Genomic DNA, 19,296 nt, shown 5'->3' with positions numbered 1-19,296 from the left:
CAATAGTTTTTGATGAGAAGAAGGTCCGATTCATCTATTTCTATATCTGAACGAGCTCTGTGGAAGTCTGAAATTGTTGATTGGTTCAAAAGTCGCCGGTCATACTGGTTACCAGAAAGAAATAAACTCGATGTACGGCGAATCGAACCGCGATGATCTTAAGATTCGAAGATATGTGAGAACTGGTTATTATAAAAGGAAATATGCGCTCACCTTAGTGTTAATTGTTCACGATACATTTAAACAGATCGGGTCAACATATGCTCCGCCATAAAGGAAAAAGCGTTTAAAAATTACGAGTAGAAAAATAATTTCGCGAAAGTAGTAAGTAATGACGCTAAAACATGAAATTACCAATTAAATGTGCTTTTAAACGATGTAGAGAATCTGGATACAAATAAAGTATTCCTGAAGTGATGAAAAAAAAACAGAAGCAGAATTCCACGTCTTATGAAACGAATAAAATGTGTTCACATTCGCGTATATTACACATCTTGGAACAATAAAAAAACTGAGAAATGTATGTTATAATGTTCATTAAAAGTCAATTTTACTCGACCGATAGTAGGCTTCCATTCAGCCGCGATATGTCAGCACGATTCCAAACGGACAGAAAGGACCAAGCGAAGATCAGTTCTAATTTTGACAGATCCAATGTCATAAATATGAGGTTGTATTTAAATTCTGTATACTATCTCTACGAGAACATGCAGGACGATTACCATTTATTGTACAATAGGTTCACTCGTTTTTATAAATCATATAACAAACTGTCGGAGGAAAGTTTAATCAATATGACCATTTTTTAAATTCGCACTTTTATTAGTATTCGATTGTCCGAAGCAAAATGATTTATTAAAGACGGGTACAGTAGACGTGCGGATCGAAATCGAATCTTCATCTAACATCCGTAACAAGACTGTAGCTTATAATTACCGATTGTACGTTGCAATAAACTCTGTTGTTCTGCATAGTAAAATCGATTGTGTAAGCGGATGACATTAAAAAATATAAAAACAAGAAAAATAAAAGGAAAACGTAAAAATGGAGATCATTCTCCATTTTTAAGACCTCGGCCTTCGTGCGCATGTGAAATCAAAGATAGCTGCTGTCATATGATCAAAATAGTCCAATCTCTTTGGTCGAGACATCTCCACAACTCTACAATGTCTCAAAAGATGGCAAACAAGGATGGAGCTTGCGTCACATGACCAGAATTCTGTGCTCTGGTTGGCTTGTGATTCCACAATATGGCATCACAAGATTTTCTCTTCCATCCTTAGTGAAACCCTCCTTTTCACTACTACTAGTAGGAGTAAAAAATTAAATTCGTAAATATTTATTTATTTTAAATTTATATGTTTGTAACTGTGTTAATTTTTTCATATTTACAATGGTTTGCCAAATAATTAGAGTTCAATAATGTTTTTATTTTTCAGTCTGAAACCACTGAAAGAAATCATACATAAAAATCTCCAATGGTGCAGTGTAAAATTTTACAATTTTTTTATTTCCTCTTACAGCCTCCAAATTTTGATCAATCCAGAAACCAGCTTATTTTCTGTAAACAAGTGAAACTGCAAAATTCTACTGACTTTGGATTATGAAATTTTAGAACAATTCAATAAAATAAATCATCCGACAAAATTGAAATAACCAGATATTATTTCACTTTTTAGTATTGATTCAACAACAGTTTGATTTAAAACTTTTTAAATACCATCACTGTTCTAATATATAATATAAATGATTAATATAAATTATATACTTGATTTAAATTATAATCAGAAACTTGGAAGCAAAATTGCATAATATTATTAAGATAACTAATCTATAAGACAGTAATGAAGATGATATACAAAGATATGATGAATGCTGTACTAGTTACAAAAGAAAATATTAATATCTTGTAGTTACTATTGTTCATGCAATATTTCATTTTAGTATGTTATTGTGGGAATATAAAATAACAGACTGATTTTTTTTGTTGAAAATGTAATTATTTGAAATTAAATATTTTTATCCGATATTTCAGAAAATACAGGTTTTGATTGACCAAAGTTTGTATAACCAGGGTTTTATAATAATATTAATTAACCAAACTTTTAAATAGTGATTTACATGGGAGTGAACTGTAATAGAATAATTATTATGATTAGAAATTATATAGATTAAAAGGATACAAAGAATATACAATTTAAATGTTAAACGCCATAAATTTTAGTTACCTGTAGTTATACGCTGATTTTAGTTAACTTTTAAAAAATTAATGAAATAAGAGAATGCTGTATCTTTTAAACATTATAACAGTTATTTCATCACATAATACATATATAACTTACCAACACTTTCTTCAGCTGCAATAGCAATAATCTTAGAAAGAACATCAGCAATACTAGTTCTAATCTTTGGTATGGCCTTTGAATTTTCATCTAAGTGCAGCATCAGGCTCTCAACAACTGCATATGAATACTGGGACTAAAAAATTCACATTATGAGCATTAGTAATGTCGCATAAAAATAAAATTAACTAGATTAACTAAAACGTTAAGATAATAAAATATTAACGTAATTTATAATATTCTTAAAAAATAATACTTCTTTAAAAAAGTAATTTTTTATACATACACCCCACCCACCCTTGATTAATTGTAATTGATATACATATGGTTAATTATATGATTGTGATGATATTTATATAGAAAAAACAAACAGACCCTTTAAAACTAGATTTCTTGAATGTTATACAAATCTACAAACGTAATAAATTAGGTTATCTAATATGGCAGACAATAAACATTCTATTAGAGAAATATTACAAACACAAATACAAATGAAATTTCTGTTTGATAAACCATCACACAGTGTTTGAGGGAGACGATCTTATAAAAATTGCAACAAATTACAACACTAGTGTAATTATTATGCAATTTTCATTAGTTTGGTATTTTTATTTCTAAACTTTTTATTATGCAATAACAGAATTGTTTCCATCATGACTGAAGATGCAGGATCTTGTGGAAGTACATTCATGAAAAATTAAGGTAAGTGATATCTTATCTCAATATTCTGTACTAGGTGGTTTATTTTAATAGAATTTATATATAATTTAATAATATGAATCTTAAAAAGATTAATTTCAATAAAATAATATATTCATATATATTTAAAATTTTACTTAGACATTAAAATAGCATAAAATTAATCTTCTACCAAAACGTTTTATATTTCACTTTACAACAAATATTCTCAATAAAATCATCCATTTATTCTAAAATTTAATGAAAATGATCATTACTTAAACGATATACAAACTTAAATCATTAGGAAAACACAATAACAGTGAATTTAAGATAAAATTTTAATTATGAATCTCGTCTCAAAAATCAGATATGTTAAATTCAGCTGTGTCTTAACCACCTTTCTAAAGTTCTGAGGTTTTACCAGAATATAAGAGAGCTACAGATATATATGATGCATTACTTTCCTTTTCTGTTACGTGTTCTGACTCTAGAAGTTTTTACATTATGTTGACTGTTAAAACTTTTAGAGAACTGAATAAGGGCATACTATTTATATTTCCATTTCCTGTACGGGAACGACAAAAATGCACAAACATATGACTTGAGATTTAAAAGAAAAGAGATTTTGTAGGCTAAGAAAATCAGAAACCATGCAACTTGTAAAACATGAAAACATGAACCAAACAGTGCATTAAGAAAATGTGTAATTATATACTATATGTTGGTAGAATATTAAAGTAAAATAGTTTTCTTGCTAAATTAGTATTAAATCTTTTTCTTTTTTTTTTTGACTGAAGAAAGACGTTAATCATGAGATAGATGCTACAGTTTTATTATACTTTAAAGAATTGTGAAATTAAGGGGTATCTACACGGGAAACTTAAAGTTAAAGAGTATGGATTAGAAAGAGAAAAATACTGTGAAGTATTAAAAGAGAATAACAGAATATTTTTTATTAGGAATAACAATTAAGTCATAAGTATTGTAAAATTATGAAAACTGAAAGTTACTGTGCTAAATTCATAATTTAGATATAACTGATATTTTTTGACAAACTGGGTAATAGCAAACTTTTCCTACTAAGTAAAAAGGATGTACTAATTAAAGCTAATGATTATGAAAAACTAAAAAAAAGGCAAAGTGTTAAGTTATTAAAGTGGCAAAGTTATTAAGTGTCATATTAATATTTATAAGGCACTTTATAAAATCACATTTAAAAAATTATTAAGCATGAATTAGAAAAATAATTATGTTCCGAACTCACTGGCAAGCTATGACAAGTGTTGGCAATAAAAATTACTGCACAGTAGGCTTTCAAAACTTTATTTAAATGAATTTTTTAAACATTCAGTAAAAAATATTATTATCTATTATACGAGGGTTACCTTTTTTCAAGGTCCAATCGGTCGTGAAATAAAAACCCACGCAAAAATCGGATGAACTTTTGCGCATATGTGTTGCACAGCGTCTCTAGTATGGCCTTCCATCACGCCACGTCACTTCATTTAGTTCTGAACACGCAGCTAGCATGTAAACATGTCTATAACAATAGCAACTCCCGCCAAGTGTAAAGTGCGTGCGGTAATCGATTTCTTTACGCTGAAGGGTGTAATGTAGCTGAAATTCATAGACGAATAAGTAATGTGTACGGTGAAACTTCAATGAGTGACAGCAAAGTGGGACAATGGTGCAGGAACTTTAAAGCAGGACGTCCAGATGTTCATGATGCAGGCGGTCAGGGAAGGAAGCGAGTGTCAACTGATGATATCGTTGAGAGAGTGCATGAGGCAATTTGAGAAAATCGTCGGTTCACAATTTCTGTATTGAGTGATTCGTTTCCTGAAATTTCAAGGTCAGCGTTCTACACCATTGTGAGTGAAAGACTTCAGTACCGCAAACTGTGTGCGAGATGGGTTCCCAAGATGCTGTGCGACCATCACAACACAATGAGAATGGACGCCTCCCTAACGTTTCTCCAGCGCTACCACAGTGAAGGAGAACATTTTTTGAACAAAATTGTCACAGGGAACGAGGCATGGGTCCATTTCAAAACTGAAGAAACAAAAGAACAATCCAAACAGTGGATGCATTCTCATTCTCCCAGTAACCAAAGAAGTTCAAGCGAACCTTCTCCAACAGAAAGTGTATGACTACTGTGTTCTGGGACCAGAATGAAGTTCTTTTGGTGGAATTCATGGAACATGGCACGACCATCACTGCAGCCTCACACTGTGTGACTCTTCAACGTCTACAAAGGGCAATTCAGAATAAGCAGAGGGGAATGTTGTCATTAGGAATTGTCTTTCTCTATGACAATGCTCGGCCGCACACTGCAGCTGTAACAACAGCTCCTGCAGCGTTTTCGTTGGGAAGTGTTTGATCACCCACCATACAGCCCGGACTTGGCTCCATCCGATTTTCACCTCTTGGGTCACATGAAATGCTGGCTAGGAGGACAACATTTTGTCACAGACATCAAGCTGCATACCAGCGTAGAAACATGGCTGAAAACACAGGCGGCTTCGTTCTATGATGAGAGTATTGGAAAGTTGGTACCATGCTACGACAAATGTCTAAATTGGAGTGGCGACTATGTAGAGAAATAGTGTAACTATGTAAGTACTTGTTACAAATAAAAATTTTTTTATCTTCACTGTGGTTTTAATTTTGTTACTGATCGGACCTTGAAAAAAAAAAAACCTCATAATTACAATATTATTTTACTTATTTTAAAAATGCTCTACCTTTAATGCAGAGAAGAATCACAGATCAATATTTGTGTAAGGAAAGTGATAAACAAACAATGAAAACAAAATGATGACAAATAATGATACAAAATAGTGAGAAATATCTTCAGAAGATAGCCAATATAGATGGATTGATGAGAGTTGTTTCCCTTTTTTTTTTCGAACAGAAAATTTTGTACTTTATTTTCAAATAAATCTGTAGTCTTTATACTAGGTAAATTTTTCCAATTTAAATATCTGAAACTGAAAAGTGTCTTAAATTTAAAGTACCAAAGTACATTGTCAGTTTTTGTTAATTAAAAAAAACCTTTTGTTAATTTACAAAAACAAAGGATTTTGTAATTGACAAAAACCTTCTTGTGTATTACAATTTTTTTTTGAAAGTAAAATACCTGTATTGAAAACATAATAATCCTAAATGTATGAATGGCAAACTGATTTGGCACCCATAATCCATGTAAATCAAGATGCCTGAAAATTAAAAAAAATATATATAAATTAAAAATAGTTATTTAAAAATAAAATGTTCTGTATCTACATATTTTGAAATTTGAGAACATAAACAAAATAAAATAAAAAAAAAACAAAAACAGAATAATAAAGAACAGAATATATTCTTTCTTATAAGGTTATATAAATTGGTCATATGACCAGGTTGATGGCTATTCTTATAATGGAATTATCTCCAATGGGATTCGGCAGAACAGCTACAAATCAGTTCTAATTTTCACATTCCTCATAATATCTAGGTGATGATTTTTCTTTAGGAACCTGTATATATTATTATGATTAGATTTCTTTTCTATTTTAGAATGAAAAACAATTTTTGTATCATTACACCTTAAAAAGTTCAAAAATACAGGAAGGTTATTAATTCAATCGAAATGTTTTTCCTACAACTGAATTGATGATTTTGATGCTTCTTTGTTGAGGAAGTTAGTCACTTGAACCTGAAGTATTCCAAGATATCTGAAGTGAAAAAGATTTTTCAAATAAAAAATTGATTTTTTATCTATACAGAATATATTTTTAATTTTTCATTGACAACAAAGCTTAGAATTAGATTTTTATAGCATCATATAACAATGATGTAATATTTCAAATCATTCTGATGTTTCAGTTATTTAGACGAAGTATGATTGGAAGGTTTTAAGACAGGTGCCACCACTGCTCGCAGGAAAGGGTAGAGGTTTCTGTGGGTGTAGAAGGGAAAGCTTGTTTTGTACTTGAAATGTCTAGAAAATTTTTGTAATATCTTTGTTCAATAGAGAGTGGCATCCTGGTGAGTGAAGACGTGTTTTCCGTTCTAAAACGTAAGGTTCGCAAAAAGGAAGAAAAAATGGAACAAGTTTGTGTCAAATTTTGTTTGAAAACTGTGAAATGAGTCCCAGACAACTGTTTTAAACTGTTGTTTATATGTCCCAGAAAACTGGGACATATAAACTCTTTAAAACAGATTTTGGGCATAAATGTCTGAGCCGGTCAAATGTTTTTATCTGTTGTAAATGTTTTTATTCAACAGATTCAAAGATGGCTGTGAATCAGTCAAAGATCACCCCTGGTCCAACTAGCCTTCCACTTCAAAAATTCATAAAAACATTGTGAAATTTTGATTTAGAGTTTTCTGGGCATAGACTAATAGTTAGGGAGGTAGCTGATGAACTAAATTTAAGTTTCTTGTGGTTCGATCAATTTTAACTAAAGATCTGAACATGCGTAGAGTGTCTGCAAAATTCATTCTGAAATTGTTGCCAGACCAGCAGAAGCAATAACAAATTGAGCTCCTAAGAACTGATTAATTGCGACGAATTAAGGGTTTATGGGTATGACCCAGAAACAAAGGCACAATAATCCGCAGGGAAAGGGTCTAAAAGTTGACTATGACCAAAAAAGGCACAATAAAGTTGGTTGAATGTGAAGACAATGTTGGTGGTTTTCTTTAATTTTATGGGTATAAGTGCATCACAAATTTGTTCCTAGGGGAGAGATAGTCAACCAGGAATATACTATAAAAATGTTCTTCAGTGTTTGTGCAGAATTGTGTGGAAAAAAGGCCTGTACTCTGGCAAGACAAGAATTGATTCTGGCGTGAAACACAGGTACCAGAAATATATGCACTCTGGGTCTCTTTTTCCTCGCACTTTGGGCAAATGTCCAAGTGGTCCAAGTTAAACCTACACAGATATGATCTATAGCTGCCATGGCCCACCAGAACTGCATAAGACTGTATCCCAGAGAGACATGTACCCTCTCACACCACCCCTTCAAATCACCAATGAGGTGATGTGTCCACCAACCCCTTATGCTTTGGTCCCATCTCTTTTGCCACAATTCCATGAGCTCATCTGTTATTGTTTTAATTGAAAATTTCCTGTCTGCAGGCTGTAAATTCCCCAAATCGCTTATTCTCTTCTATTGCAGTAGATCTACAGGCATATCGGCATACATCTGGCCAGCTCTTCTGCCACCGCTAATGCTACTGTTCTATATGCTCATATAGTTCGCAAACAGCACCTCCTGTGGCGGGATTCCAGTTTCCCTTTGTATTTATGGTATCTATCTACTCCCAACCACAAATCGGATCCATACTGGAAAGAGGAATAAACAACTCCAACCAGGAACCTCCTTCTCTGTTGCTGAGGTCCACCTCTATTTGGCAGAAGGCCTGCAATCAGCCACAGCACCCTATCAACCTTATCGCTGGCTCAATGGCATGAACTCCAAAACTGAGTCTGGAGTCTATCCAGACTCCAAGATACTTAATAGCAGGTCTTGTAGCAATCTTTTTAGCCTCTAGCATAAGTGTCAAAGTAGGCCTTCTTTTAGAAGCGTGATTACCATTGCCTCAGTTTTTTCTGGTGCTAGTTCTAGCCCGGCATCCTCCATCCACGCTCTAATCGCCAAATATGAGTCATGTATCTTAGTGACAGCCTCTCTCCATGTGAGGGCATCAGTCATCAGCATATCCATAAAGTGTGACTCCTGAGGCAAGGGCAACCCGGAACACGCCATTGTATGCCAGGTTCCAGAAGATCGGTCCAAGGACTGACACCTGTGGCACTCCCCTATCAAGACTACGTTCGGCCAGTCCATTCTGGATCTGGCACACCATCTTATGTCCTGTAAGGTATGACTGGACTATCCTACATACACATTCCGGGACACCATGAGTCTCCAAGGAGTGCATAATGATAATGTGAGGAATGCATTTAATAGCATTCCTCACATCCAGCATCACCACACATATCCTGCCACCACCAGAGGACTACTCTGAAGGAATATCACAATTGCCTGTAATAACTGCCATTTTGAAATTAGAAGTCCAGTCTTAAAATTTTCCAATCACACCTCACACATGCATTTCATGAAAATTGGTAGAAAGATTTATGTTAAAAATAAATGAAATATTCCTTCAGCTTCGAGATTAAACAATCAGTAGCAGTCTTTCATTTTTTTGCATTTCTTTTATTAAATAATAAAAAAAAAGTAAAAATAAGTAAAATAAGTCTTAAAAAACACTGTCCTGTACAAGGAAAAAGAATAAATTAAAAATTTTTTAATTTTGTCTTTTTGAAGCTGGCGCTTAATTAAGAATTAGTAAATTATCAGTAATGTTTTTAATTTAATTCATACTTCTATAAATCAAAATTTTAAAAAAAATTATTTTTTTACTTTTTACGTATTTATATATTTTTTAAATAATTTATTTTATATATTTTATTAATGACAACATAACATAATTGATGAGTAATGAGCTGTTCCTATCCCATTTAAAATACTTCAATCGCCTTAGAAACTACAGATGAATGAGCCCTTGGCTATATGCAAGGTCCTTAAGCTATCCACTATGTAGATTTATTTGTCTTGCACTATTGTTCTTCTGAGGATAAATTTCCTTATCATTCACTACTTTTCTGTAGTCTTAATCCCATTCTTCCCTAATTAAAGTTCTTTGTGTTTAAGCTTTATTCTAATATATCCAAGCTGAAGGTGCCAGGAATTGTAGAGCCAGTGAATCCTAGGTGTTATCTAGTCAAGGCTGGTTGTTAGTGACAATATGCTCATTCCATGATAAGTTTATAAGTGAGGAAGAAAATTTTTAACAGCTAGATAAAGTAAGTCACCAATTTTGTTAACAGAACAGAGGTTTAAGATTATTTAAACAATTTTTAGACTCTAGAGTAAGCTGTTTGGAGAAAGCTAATTGAGTTTTTAAGCTGGCCTCCATGGCGTGAATGGTAGTGTCTCGGCTTTTCATCTGGAGGCCCCAGGTTCGAATCCTGGCCAGGCATGGCATTTTTCACAGATGTTACAAATCATTAATCTCATCCTCTGAAGCAATAGCTAATGGTGGTATTGGAGGTTAAACAAAGAAAGGAACTGAGTTATTTAAAAGATGCTACAAATCTAATAATAATGAGTTTATTCTTCTGGCACTTGTAGTAAATGTCATCTGTATATAAATAGGTTCAGACAGCAAATTATAGGAAAGATCATTCATAATAACAATAATGAACATAACTGGTTCCAAGATTGTGGAACAGTCTACTTAGTCTTTATAAACTCTAGTAGCTTGACCAAAACAAAGCATTATAAAGAAAAAATTAACATTAGGTAAACTAAAGATGCAATCATAGTGTTAATAAAAAAATATTATAGGTTTTTTTTTTTAATTTAAAGAAATATAAATAAACTATCATACCTAAGAACTGGTTTCAGAACACATCTTACATGTCCAAAAGATGCTCTACCAACTAATTCACGAATGCAGTTTTCTGCTAGTTGAGGTGGTGAATTTTTTTCTTCACCTGGTTCAGGGCTATGACTTTCCACTCCATCAAAATACCTTGAGAATATACAAAATTAAGTGAAAAATTTAGCACAACCTTATGATCATTGTAAACATTAGATTACTGACAAAAACTAAATTAAATAACTAAAACTTGTTAATGGCAGTCAAACACAATAAGATCAAACTTAAAATATTCTAAAAATTATATTTAAGGAACTGAATTTGAAAAAGACAGCTTGAAAATCAAAAGTTTTTTTAATATCTTTCTGTTATAAAAATATTTATAATATAAATAAGTTTCAGTTCTAAATTAACTGTAAATTTTTTAATTTATAATGTAATCTTCCTAGTGATAAATGTAAATGCATTTATTTTTTAAGTAAAAAACATATCAATTAAATAAGATTTTTTTAAGTAGCTTATTCAATTCTATTTTGTGAACAAGTTGTATTAAGGAACACATTTTGTGTGAATGGCTATTATAGAAATAACTTACTAAAAGAGCTGATTAAAAAAAAATATTAGTCAAAAAACTTTAATGAGTAGTTTCATTAAAAAATCTATTAGCTATTTGCTCTATTGTAGTTAACTAATTTAACAAGTATCACAGAAAGAATGACTATGAGTCACTAGATCTCTCCTATCCTTTGTATTAGAAATCATTTTGCCCACATATGACCCCTCCTCTCAAGTAGGTTATGTCATTTCTGAAGGAATCCTAAAACACTATATATATTCGAATGAACTTACAAACATCGGAATCTTTACAATATTATGTCAGCAATTATAAACAATATTATGTCTATTGCATCATTTTATCACAAACACAGATGACAGTGGGTCAGCCATTCCAATGCTTCAGGGGTAAGATCAAGGATTCTTGTAGCGAGTCTCTAAAAGATGTATTTGGACAAACCAGGGCCAGGTGGGCAATCATTTGCTCTTCAGCTTCACATCAATCGCATTGTGGGCTTTCTGCAGCTTCCCATTAGGTCAGGCTCTTATTGCAGATACCACGATTTGGGTGAATCATGTTGACGTTACACCACTGTCTTCTGGGAAGAGTAAATCCTGGTATCCTCAGAGTTGGATCTGTCACAAGGTTGGAGTTAGTGATATTCTGACCTAGCCATAGTGATGTCTGGTGATCCTTTGTGTTGAGGTTGTTGACTCGATTGGCAACTGCTACAGGTGGATGTCTGGACTTCAGTCTCCGGTTCTGTTCGAGAAAATCTATATTGGCATGAATAGGTAGAGATGGGTTAGAATTATATTTTTCCAACTGTGATTTGGGGGCTGCCAGTCGTCTAGTTTGGGGGGGGGGGTGCGATATTGCTCAGCAATTGCAGCCACTGGAGCAGAGTTGTTTTAATGGTTTCAGTTACGGACGAGCTTGATATGGCAGCTATTAATCCAAACAGGAGGACAATATTCTGTGGTATGTACAAGGGCTAGTGCACTGATTCCTAGAGTTTTGGCGGTAGCTCCCCAAGACAAATTGGCCAGCATCTGAATCAGGCTGGCTCTAGTTTTAACTTTAGCCAATCATTTTTTAAGGTGTTGTTTAAAGGTAAGTGTTCTGTCAAGCATGACACTGAGGTATGTCAGATGTGGGTTATGTTTCAGTGTAACACCTTCACAGTTAACGGCAAGAGTTCGTTGAGCTTCCTTGTTGTTAAGATGGAACGCAGTGACTTCAGTTTTACTAGCATTTGGTTGGAGTTCCCATTTTTTGAAATATTTACTGATTATACCAAGGTCTTCTGTCAGTCTTCTGTTAACCTCAGTTTGGGCTAAATTTGAGCTTTTTTACTGATGATAATATTGTCTCCGTACATGAATTCTCAAGATGTAGTTGGTGGTATATCTGAGATATAAATATTAAACAATTTAGGTGCCAGTACGGATCCTTGTGGTAGGCCATTTTGTAGGCTGTAGAAAATGTTTGGCTTTCTGTTGAGCTATACTTGGAAAAGTCTAAAACTCAGCATCTCATTCAGTAAATTAAGGAACGGTTTGCAATGAACAAGCTGATACATCTTGAGTAGTAGTCCTTCTTTCCAGACTGTATCATAGGCTGAACTTAAATCAATAAACACAGCAGATGTTTTAGGCCTTTGTTAAAATCCTTTCTCTATGTAGGTTATAAGTGAAAGAACCTGATCGCAGCAACTTCTTCTTAGCATAAAACCAGCCTGCTCCATAGGTATACCATTACTAACAACAGGTGTTAGATACAGAAGTAGTATTCTTTCTAAGATCTTGAAACATATGCTTAAAAGTGCTATTGGTCTGTAGCTTTCAGGTTGAGCGATGTCCTTCCCAGGCTTAGAAATGGCAATTAATTTACTTTTCTTGAAAAGTTTTGGTAACTTACCCCTTTGCAGGATATAGTTATAAAGATTTAAAAGCCATTGACTTGTTTTTGGACCGATGTATTTAATAAACTCAGAATATGTTGTCTAATGCAGCTGCTTTTCTACATTTTGCTGATCGCAGCATTGGATTCTTCCATTGTGATATGGTCCATAATGGAGAGGAATTGTTGCTGACTTACAAATGTCACCAACTGCATACCTCACTTCTTTCTTGTATGTCTTATCAATAATGATCTTTGATAGGTTCTTAATTCTTCTGGCTATGGCTTCTGGCTTACGGGTATTAGTAGTAGTTACAGGTGTTTTTTGTTCAGTTTCCAGCTTGCACAATAAATTCCTTGCTGTCCTGCTGCTATGCTTAAAGTTGAGGCTCTCTAGTGCTTCTTTCCATCTAACTGTTGTAGCGTTGTTTAGGACTTCTAGCAATTGCTCGCATATTGCCTGGTCTCTTGTGCATTCGTAAGCATTGTACAGTTCTTGGCACTCTTCATTTAACAGGGAATGTAGGATTTTATTACTCCTAGGGGGATATATTTTTTGGCAGAGCTGACTACTAGAGTAGCAAATCTTTCGTAGTTCTCTATTTTCTTTTTGATGGGATCCATCTGATGTCATCCTCTAAGTTGCTTGTTGAATTTATCCAAGCTGGCTTCCCAAAAATTGATGGGATTTGCTGTGCCTAAAGGATTGACTATCGGTCTGTGTTGAGAATTTAGAAAGTTGTCACGTACTTCTCTAACGTGGAATAGTTGTACGCCCGTGGTTATAAAAGTTACATCAGGACTGTAGCCCTTCCTCCATCTTGCAGAATAAAATGTGGGTTTCTGCTTAGCATCAAAAAGTAACTTAAGGTTGCTTCTCTCTGCCCAATCTAATAAGTTTACACACGTTGTGTATTGATTTCATTATATCCCCAAACTTGGTGGTGTGAGTTAAAATCTCCTGTATATATATATATATACACAAGGATGATTAAAAAAGGGGATTACACTGTTAGGCCATTTGCATTTGGAGGTTTATAGATATTGACAATTGTTGTTTCTTCGACCTTTACCCCCCCCCCGCCAAAAAAAAAAAACACACAATAATTAGGTGACTAATAAACATTGTTATTGATCTGCTGTTCTGTAATATTTTAGGAACTTGATTCCATATAAGTTACATGAATGATTTTTTTTAATGTTATTTTGTAAGCACGACTTTTCATGACAGTTTACCTATTCTTGACAAGAAAATAGCACGACTAATTCAGTTTACAAACTCTTGCGAGGAAATATAATCTTATACAAAAGTAAAAAGACAAAAACCAGTAAAACATCATGATAATTAATAAATTTCAATATAGAAGTCATATTGGATATTTATTTAGAAGATATGAAACATAATACTTTATAACAAGTAATAGTAAATCAGTTACCGTACATACCACATTCATAATTAAATGGAATGCTAATTATTGCATTCCTCACATTTTATAAGATTTCCAAACCTACATACAGTAACATGAAAAGGTAATGATATCATAAAAAAACAGATATTACAGAAGGGACCACCTGTTTGATATTAAACCTTAAAAAAATCCTTTTCACTTTCCAGGTAATAATTATATAGCTGCTACAGCAATTAGTTAAAAGGGAAAATATGGTGGTTGGTCAAAATTTCAGGTGGGTGGTTTTACAAAACCCTACATTTTATGACCCTCCTCTAACTGAAAAATACAAAAAAAAAACATGGAAACTTCCAGAAGGATGTGTGTGTTGTGTGTGTCTGTACAAATGTTTATGGTATATAACTAAGTTGGCCTTTATTTTGGAAAATATCACCAGACTATCTGAACATTAAAACATATAATTTGGTTAAAATATTTATATAAATGAGGCATTAATGTTATTAAATTTTGAAGTTAATTAGACAAGGGTAGGGTATTTACTGCCATTTAATTATTTGAACTTTTTGTGGCAATTGTCATAGTAACTTGAAATCTGAAAACAGTTCAACTGAAAACAACTGAAAGGAAAAATTTTTCTACATAAGTTCTAATTTCCCAGGCAAGCATCAGCTAGTGGGCAGGTTGTAGGTGGTGGATGTCCCTCACTGAGGGCAGCTGTGTGAATAAGATTTGCCAAATAAGCAGCCTTGAACTGAGGCAGCAGAATTATCAGGATGCGGTACGGGTAATTCTGTAATGGGGTTACCCTGTTAAATCCCATATATATATATATATATATCCAATGACAGTTCTGTGACATGGTGAGTAAGTGGGTACCATGGGTACACATGATGTGATTGATGGGTACATATGATGGGATACCATGGGTACACAATCAACGTACTTGAAGGCAGATGAGAAAGTTTCTCACAGGTGGAGAGGGCTAACTCCTAAGGGAGAAATGTCAAAGAATAATCGTTCAGGTTTGGAGGCATCAAACTTACCCTGTGCAGCACCCATAACATGGCCGAGGGAATCTTAATTACTGGCAGCATCAAAGGAAGCCCCGGAGATAGGAATGTATGTTTGGAAAAATGTGTCGGGAATGTCAAAAAGAAATACAAAACCTTGGATAATGGATGTACTGAAAAATCATTATTTGGAATGTAAGGGAAATATCTTGTAAGGAACATGAAATATCAGGGATTTTGAATGGGGTGATTATTATTGACATCCTTTTATTACCTCTGTCCTCACACAGACGAAAAAAAAATTAAGAGGTACTACAGTATGAATATAGATGATCTTGATATACAGTGGAGTTGAGTAAAAAATGAGCTAGTAAAGGAGCGACTGTTATGATAAATAAGAAATGTTTCTGTTTGGATTTTGATAACGCTACGACATGAGAGAGGCAAAATGTTAATTGTTGGGATCTATGCACTGGAGGGGAAGGGAGGAGTTTAGAAATTGAAGAATTATATAAAATCTTTCAGAAAGTGATTGATGGAGTTGGAAAAACTGTGGATGTTGTAACTGCTGGGGATGTTAATGCATAGTTGGTGATCCGGCTATTGAGAGTTGTGGGTGCATTTGGAAAGAATGTATGCAATAAAAATAGCGATATCCTGAGGGAATTTGCTACTTTCAATGGTTTGAAAATCAAATCAATACTTTTTTCTGAAGCATCATGTTCATAAATATACACAAAAAGCTCGGGCTCAAAGGCTTGGCAATTGACTATATTATAGCGAATGATAGGCTGTTTGGTGAAGTTCAGAATACACCCATTTATAGCGTATTAAACTAATGAATATTTTAGAGGAGGTTTAAAGTAGTAGTGATTTGGAAGAATGGAGGATTTTGGAGAAAATCATCAGAAAAGCAGCTTTTGAAGCCCTTGAGACTGGGAGAGTGAAGAAGAGTAGGAGAAGGTTAAAGTTAAGGAACCAGGAAATAGAAGTTGTGGTTTTTCAAAAGCAAAAGTTATACAAGACATTGTTGGTTGATGATGGGAAGGGTGTCGAGGAATTGTATAGATGGGCAAGGATGAATGTTAAGAATTTGGTAAGGATGGTAAAGGAGAAATTGTGGGAAAATTTTATAAGTGAAATACAACAGGATTTACATGGTAGGTAGATTGGTAGATAATGGCTTATAGAGTGATGAAAATGTTGAACTCATAAGAAAGAGATAATGTTAGATTAGATATAATATCTAGTACACAATGGTAAAAACATGATAGGGACTTATGGTATGCTCAAAGGAATTATTGTGAGGAGATGGCTTGCCAGTTATGCGAGGATTGCCATCCAGATTTACTGATATGAAAAACTTAATGCAATTAAAAAAGCTAAATAGGATGGCAACTGGAATTAATGATATTAATATGGAACTAATGGAATATGGAGGTTTTCCTTGCACTGGAGATTGCTTCATCTATTCAATATATGTTGGACCAAGCATAGAGTTCCTTCCTTTGTCTTGAAATATGGCAAAGATTATAAATATATTTAAAAAAAAAGAATAAAGTAATCTGGTTAACTATAGAGGTATTAATTTATTGAATGCAATTTATAAGCTTTATACTACTATTGTTAACACATATACAAAGGTGCTTGTGGATTGTTTATTTACCAAAGAACAGTAGGTTTAGAAAAGGGAGATCCTGTTTTGTCTTGGGAGAGGAGTGATGAACTCAAGTCTCATCAACCATCACAAATTGACTAAAAAATTCCTCTGGATCATGACAAAATGGATTTTTGTCGGGCCTGAGCAAATGCGGTACCCATCTATGCTTGTTCATGCCCAAATGTTCATGCAAAATATTGCGCATGCATTCTATTGACATGACTACAGACTCTGCTAACTCGTTCATTGTCACTAGTCGATCTGCCAAAACAATTTTATGCACTTTTTCTATAATTTCTGACATAGTCACTTCAGAAGGGAATGCCCTTCTGGTGACTACGCCAGAAATGATAGAAAATTGGTTGAATACACACTGCGTAGTTCACTACTAGTGTGTATTCAACCAATTTTAAACTCTGCAACCCAACATTTAACTGTTACATTTGATAGAGAAGAGTCTTCCATTGTCGTATCAAGCTCTTCTTTAATTTCTTAACTTTAGCTTCTCCTGCATTTCTTTTCTTTAATTTTCTTAAAAAGTATTTAATCTGAATAAATTTTCAGATTTTTCCATTTTCCAAGAAAAACCCAATTCTCCGCTTTGATGGACTATAAATACTATACTAAGTGATGCAGTGTCTTGAAACTTATAGTAAACTAATGAAAAATGCAACCATGTGACGCCATTGAGAAATTAAGCAAGCATACTAACGCTATCTCGGTATGGGGCCTGAAACTTTTCACCCCACCTTCATAAAATTATACAGGTCTAATCATTGTATATACATATGGAAAGAATATCAGAGCAGTGACTACCAATTCAGACTACAAAATTATAGACTGGATGGTAGAAGAGATAGAGGTAGAACACAATGAAGATGGGTTCCAGAAGAGCTTTATAATCTAACCGTGTTTGAGAAAAGAAGAAGTTCTAACTTCTGTTAAAACTTTGGCCCCAATCTGACAAGGGGTTACAGCAATACCAAAAATAATTGTTTTTTTTTTTTTTAGATTTTGCTTAATATTTATAATGTATGAATAGCTTAACCATTATCTTTAAGCATTTAATTTAACACTTTCATCATGAAAGTTCATGATAATAATGAATTTATAATAAAATTAATTTTACAACAAAAAAAATAACAAAATAAAAATAAATTGAAATATAGGACTTCTACGAATTAAAAAAAATATGGTAAATTCATATGTAATATGAAAAATAACAATTTTTAAAAATTAAAAAGCATTTAATTTTCATTTTCTTATACATCTAAATTTTTCTTTTAAGCATAACTATGTTAAATAACAAAAGTGATTCCAGGTTGTCACTTACCAATATGGCATTAACTTGCAAAAAGATAATAATAGAATATTAGGAAAAATCACTTCATAGGAAATTTAAGTTTATAACTTTTTAAAAAACGTTTTAATTTTTTTTTTAACTTTTATAAATTATTTGATACTCCTGTATAATCCCAGTACATTGGAAAAAGCTCCAGATCAGCAAAGTGGTAATTGTACGTTAGGAAGCTAGATGGAAAGTATTGTAAAAAAAAAAACTATTTTACTGATTATTTCTTCTAACACTCTTAATGACAGAACAAAGCTAAAATCTGATGCAATGAGCATAAGCATAAATATACAGAATATCAAAAATCTTACTTTCTTCTTAGTTTTGGTGATCTGCCAAACTGCCAAAATAAAATTTATCACAATTAAGTCATGTTCACTACAAACAATAGTCTGTAAAAATCAATGAATTTAAAAGACATTACTGGGTGAAAATTACCTTGAGTCCTGCATATTGTACAATAAAGATGGTACAATTTTATCCATATGGACAGGCTCCCATATATTCTCTACCAAGTCATCAGATACAGTTTTCCTAATCACACCCTGAAAAAAAAAAAATATATATATATATATATATGTAAATTCAGATTGAAATATACGTTGCAATGTGAAATAACTTTTCATAAACTTTATTTTACAATTACAATAAAATTCGAAGGTAAGGAAGTTACTGTAAAAGTGCTATTCATATATGCATAATTGTAATGGTTGTAGACAACATGGTGTGCTAAAAGTCACACCCAAAGATAACATAGCCATCCTTAATAATAAGCATCCTATCTCAGGATTACTAGAGGAAATTATGAGTGAAGTGGTTAACTGTTGTCTACTTTACTGAGCCAAATATATGTAGCTACATATTAGCATGCCAAGTTACAAAAATGCAGATTATATTCAGTCCAAGATACCTTCACATTGTTCACCACAGAAAATGGCTTGTAGT

The 19,296-nt window shown here is 33.1% G+C and overlaps 1 protein-coding gene across 7 annotated transcripts in view; it reads right to left on the bottom strand.

Annotated features, from left to right (window-relative positions):
- stmA (Protein EFR3 homolog stmA) overlaps positions 1 to 19,296 on the bottom strand; it is a 137,375-nt gene that overhangs the window by 62,721 nt on the left and 55,358 nt on the right. For all 7 annotated transcript variants that reach the window (XM_075381973.1, XM_075381977.1, XM_075381978.1 and 4 more), the window contains 4 exons: positions 18,790 to 18,896; positions 10,473 to 10,616; positions 6,163 to 6,241; positions 2,343 to 2,478 (listed from right to left, as the gene is read on the bottom strand). In XM_075381973.1, coding sequence (XP_075238088.1) covers positions 2,343 to 2,478; positions 6,163 to 6,241; positions 10,473 to 10,616; positions 18,790 to 18,896 — 466 coding nt within the window. The remainder of the gene's footprint in view (positions 1 to 2,342; positions 2,479 to 6,162; positions 6,242 to 10,472; positions 10,617 to 18,789; positions 18,897 to 19,296) is intronic.

This window comes from Lycorma delicatula, chromosome 1 (assembly GCF_047948215.1).
Source record: "Lycorma delicatula isolate Av1 chromosome 1, ASM4794821v1, whole genome shotgun sequence".
Taxonomy (NCBI): domain Eukaryota; kingdom Metazoa; phylum Arthropoda; class Insecta; order Hemiptera; family Fulgoridae; genus Lycorma; species Lycorma delicatula.
The sequence above is the reverse complement of the archived record's forward strand: the minus strand, read 5'-3'. Positions and strand labels throughout refer to the sequence as shown.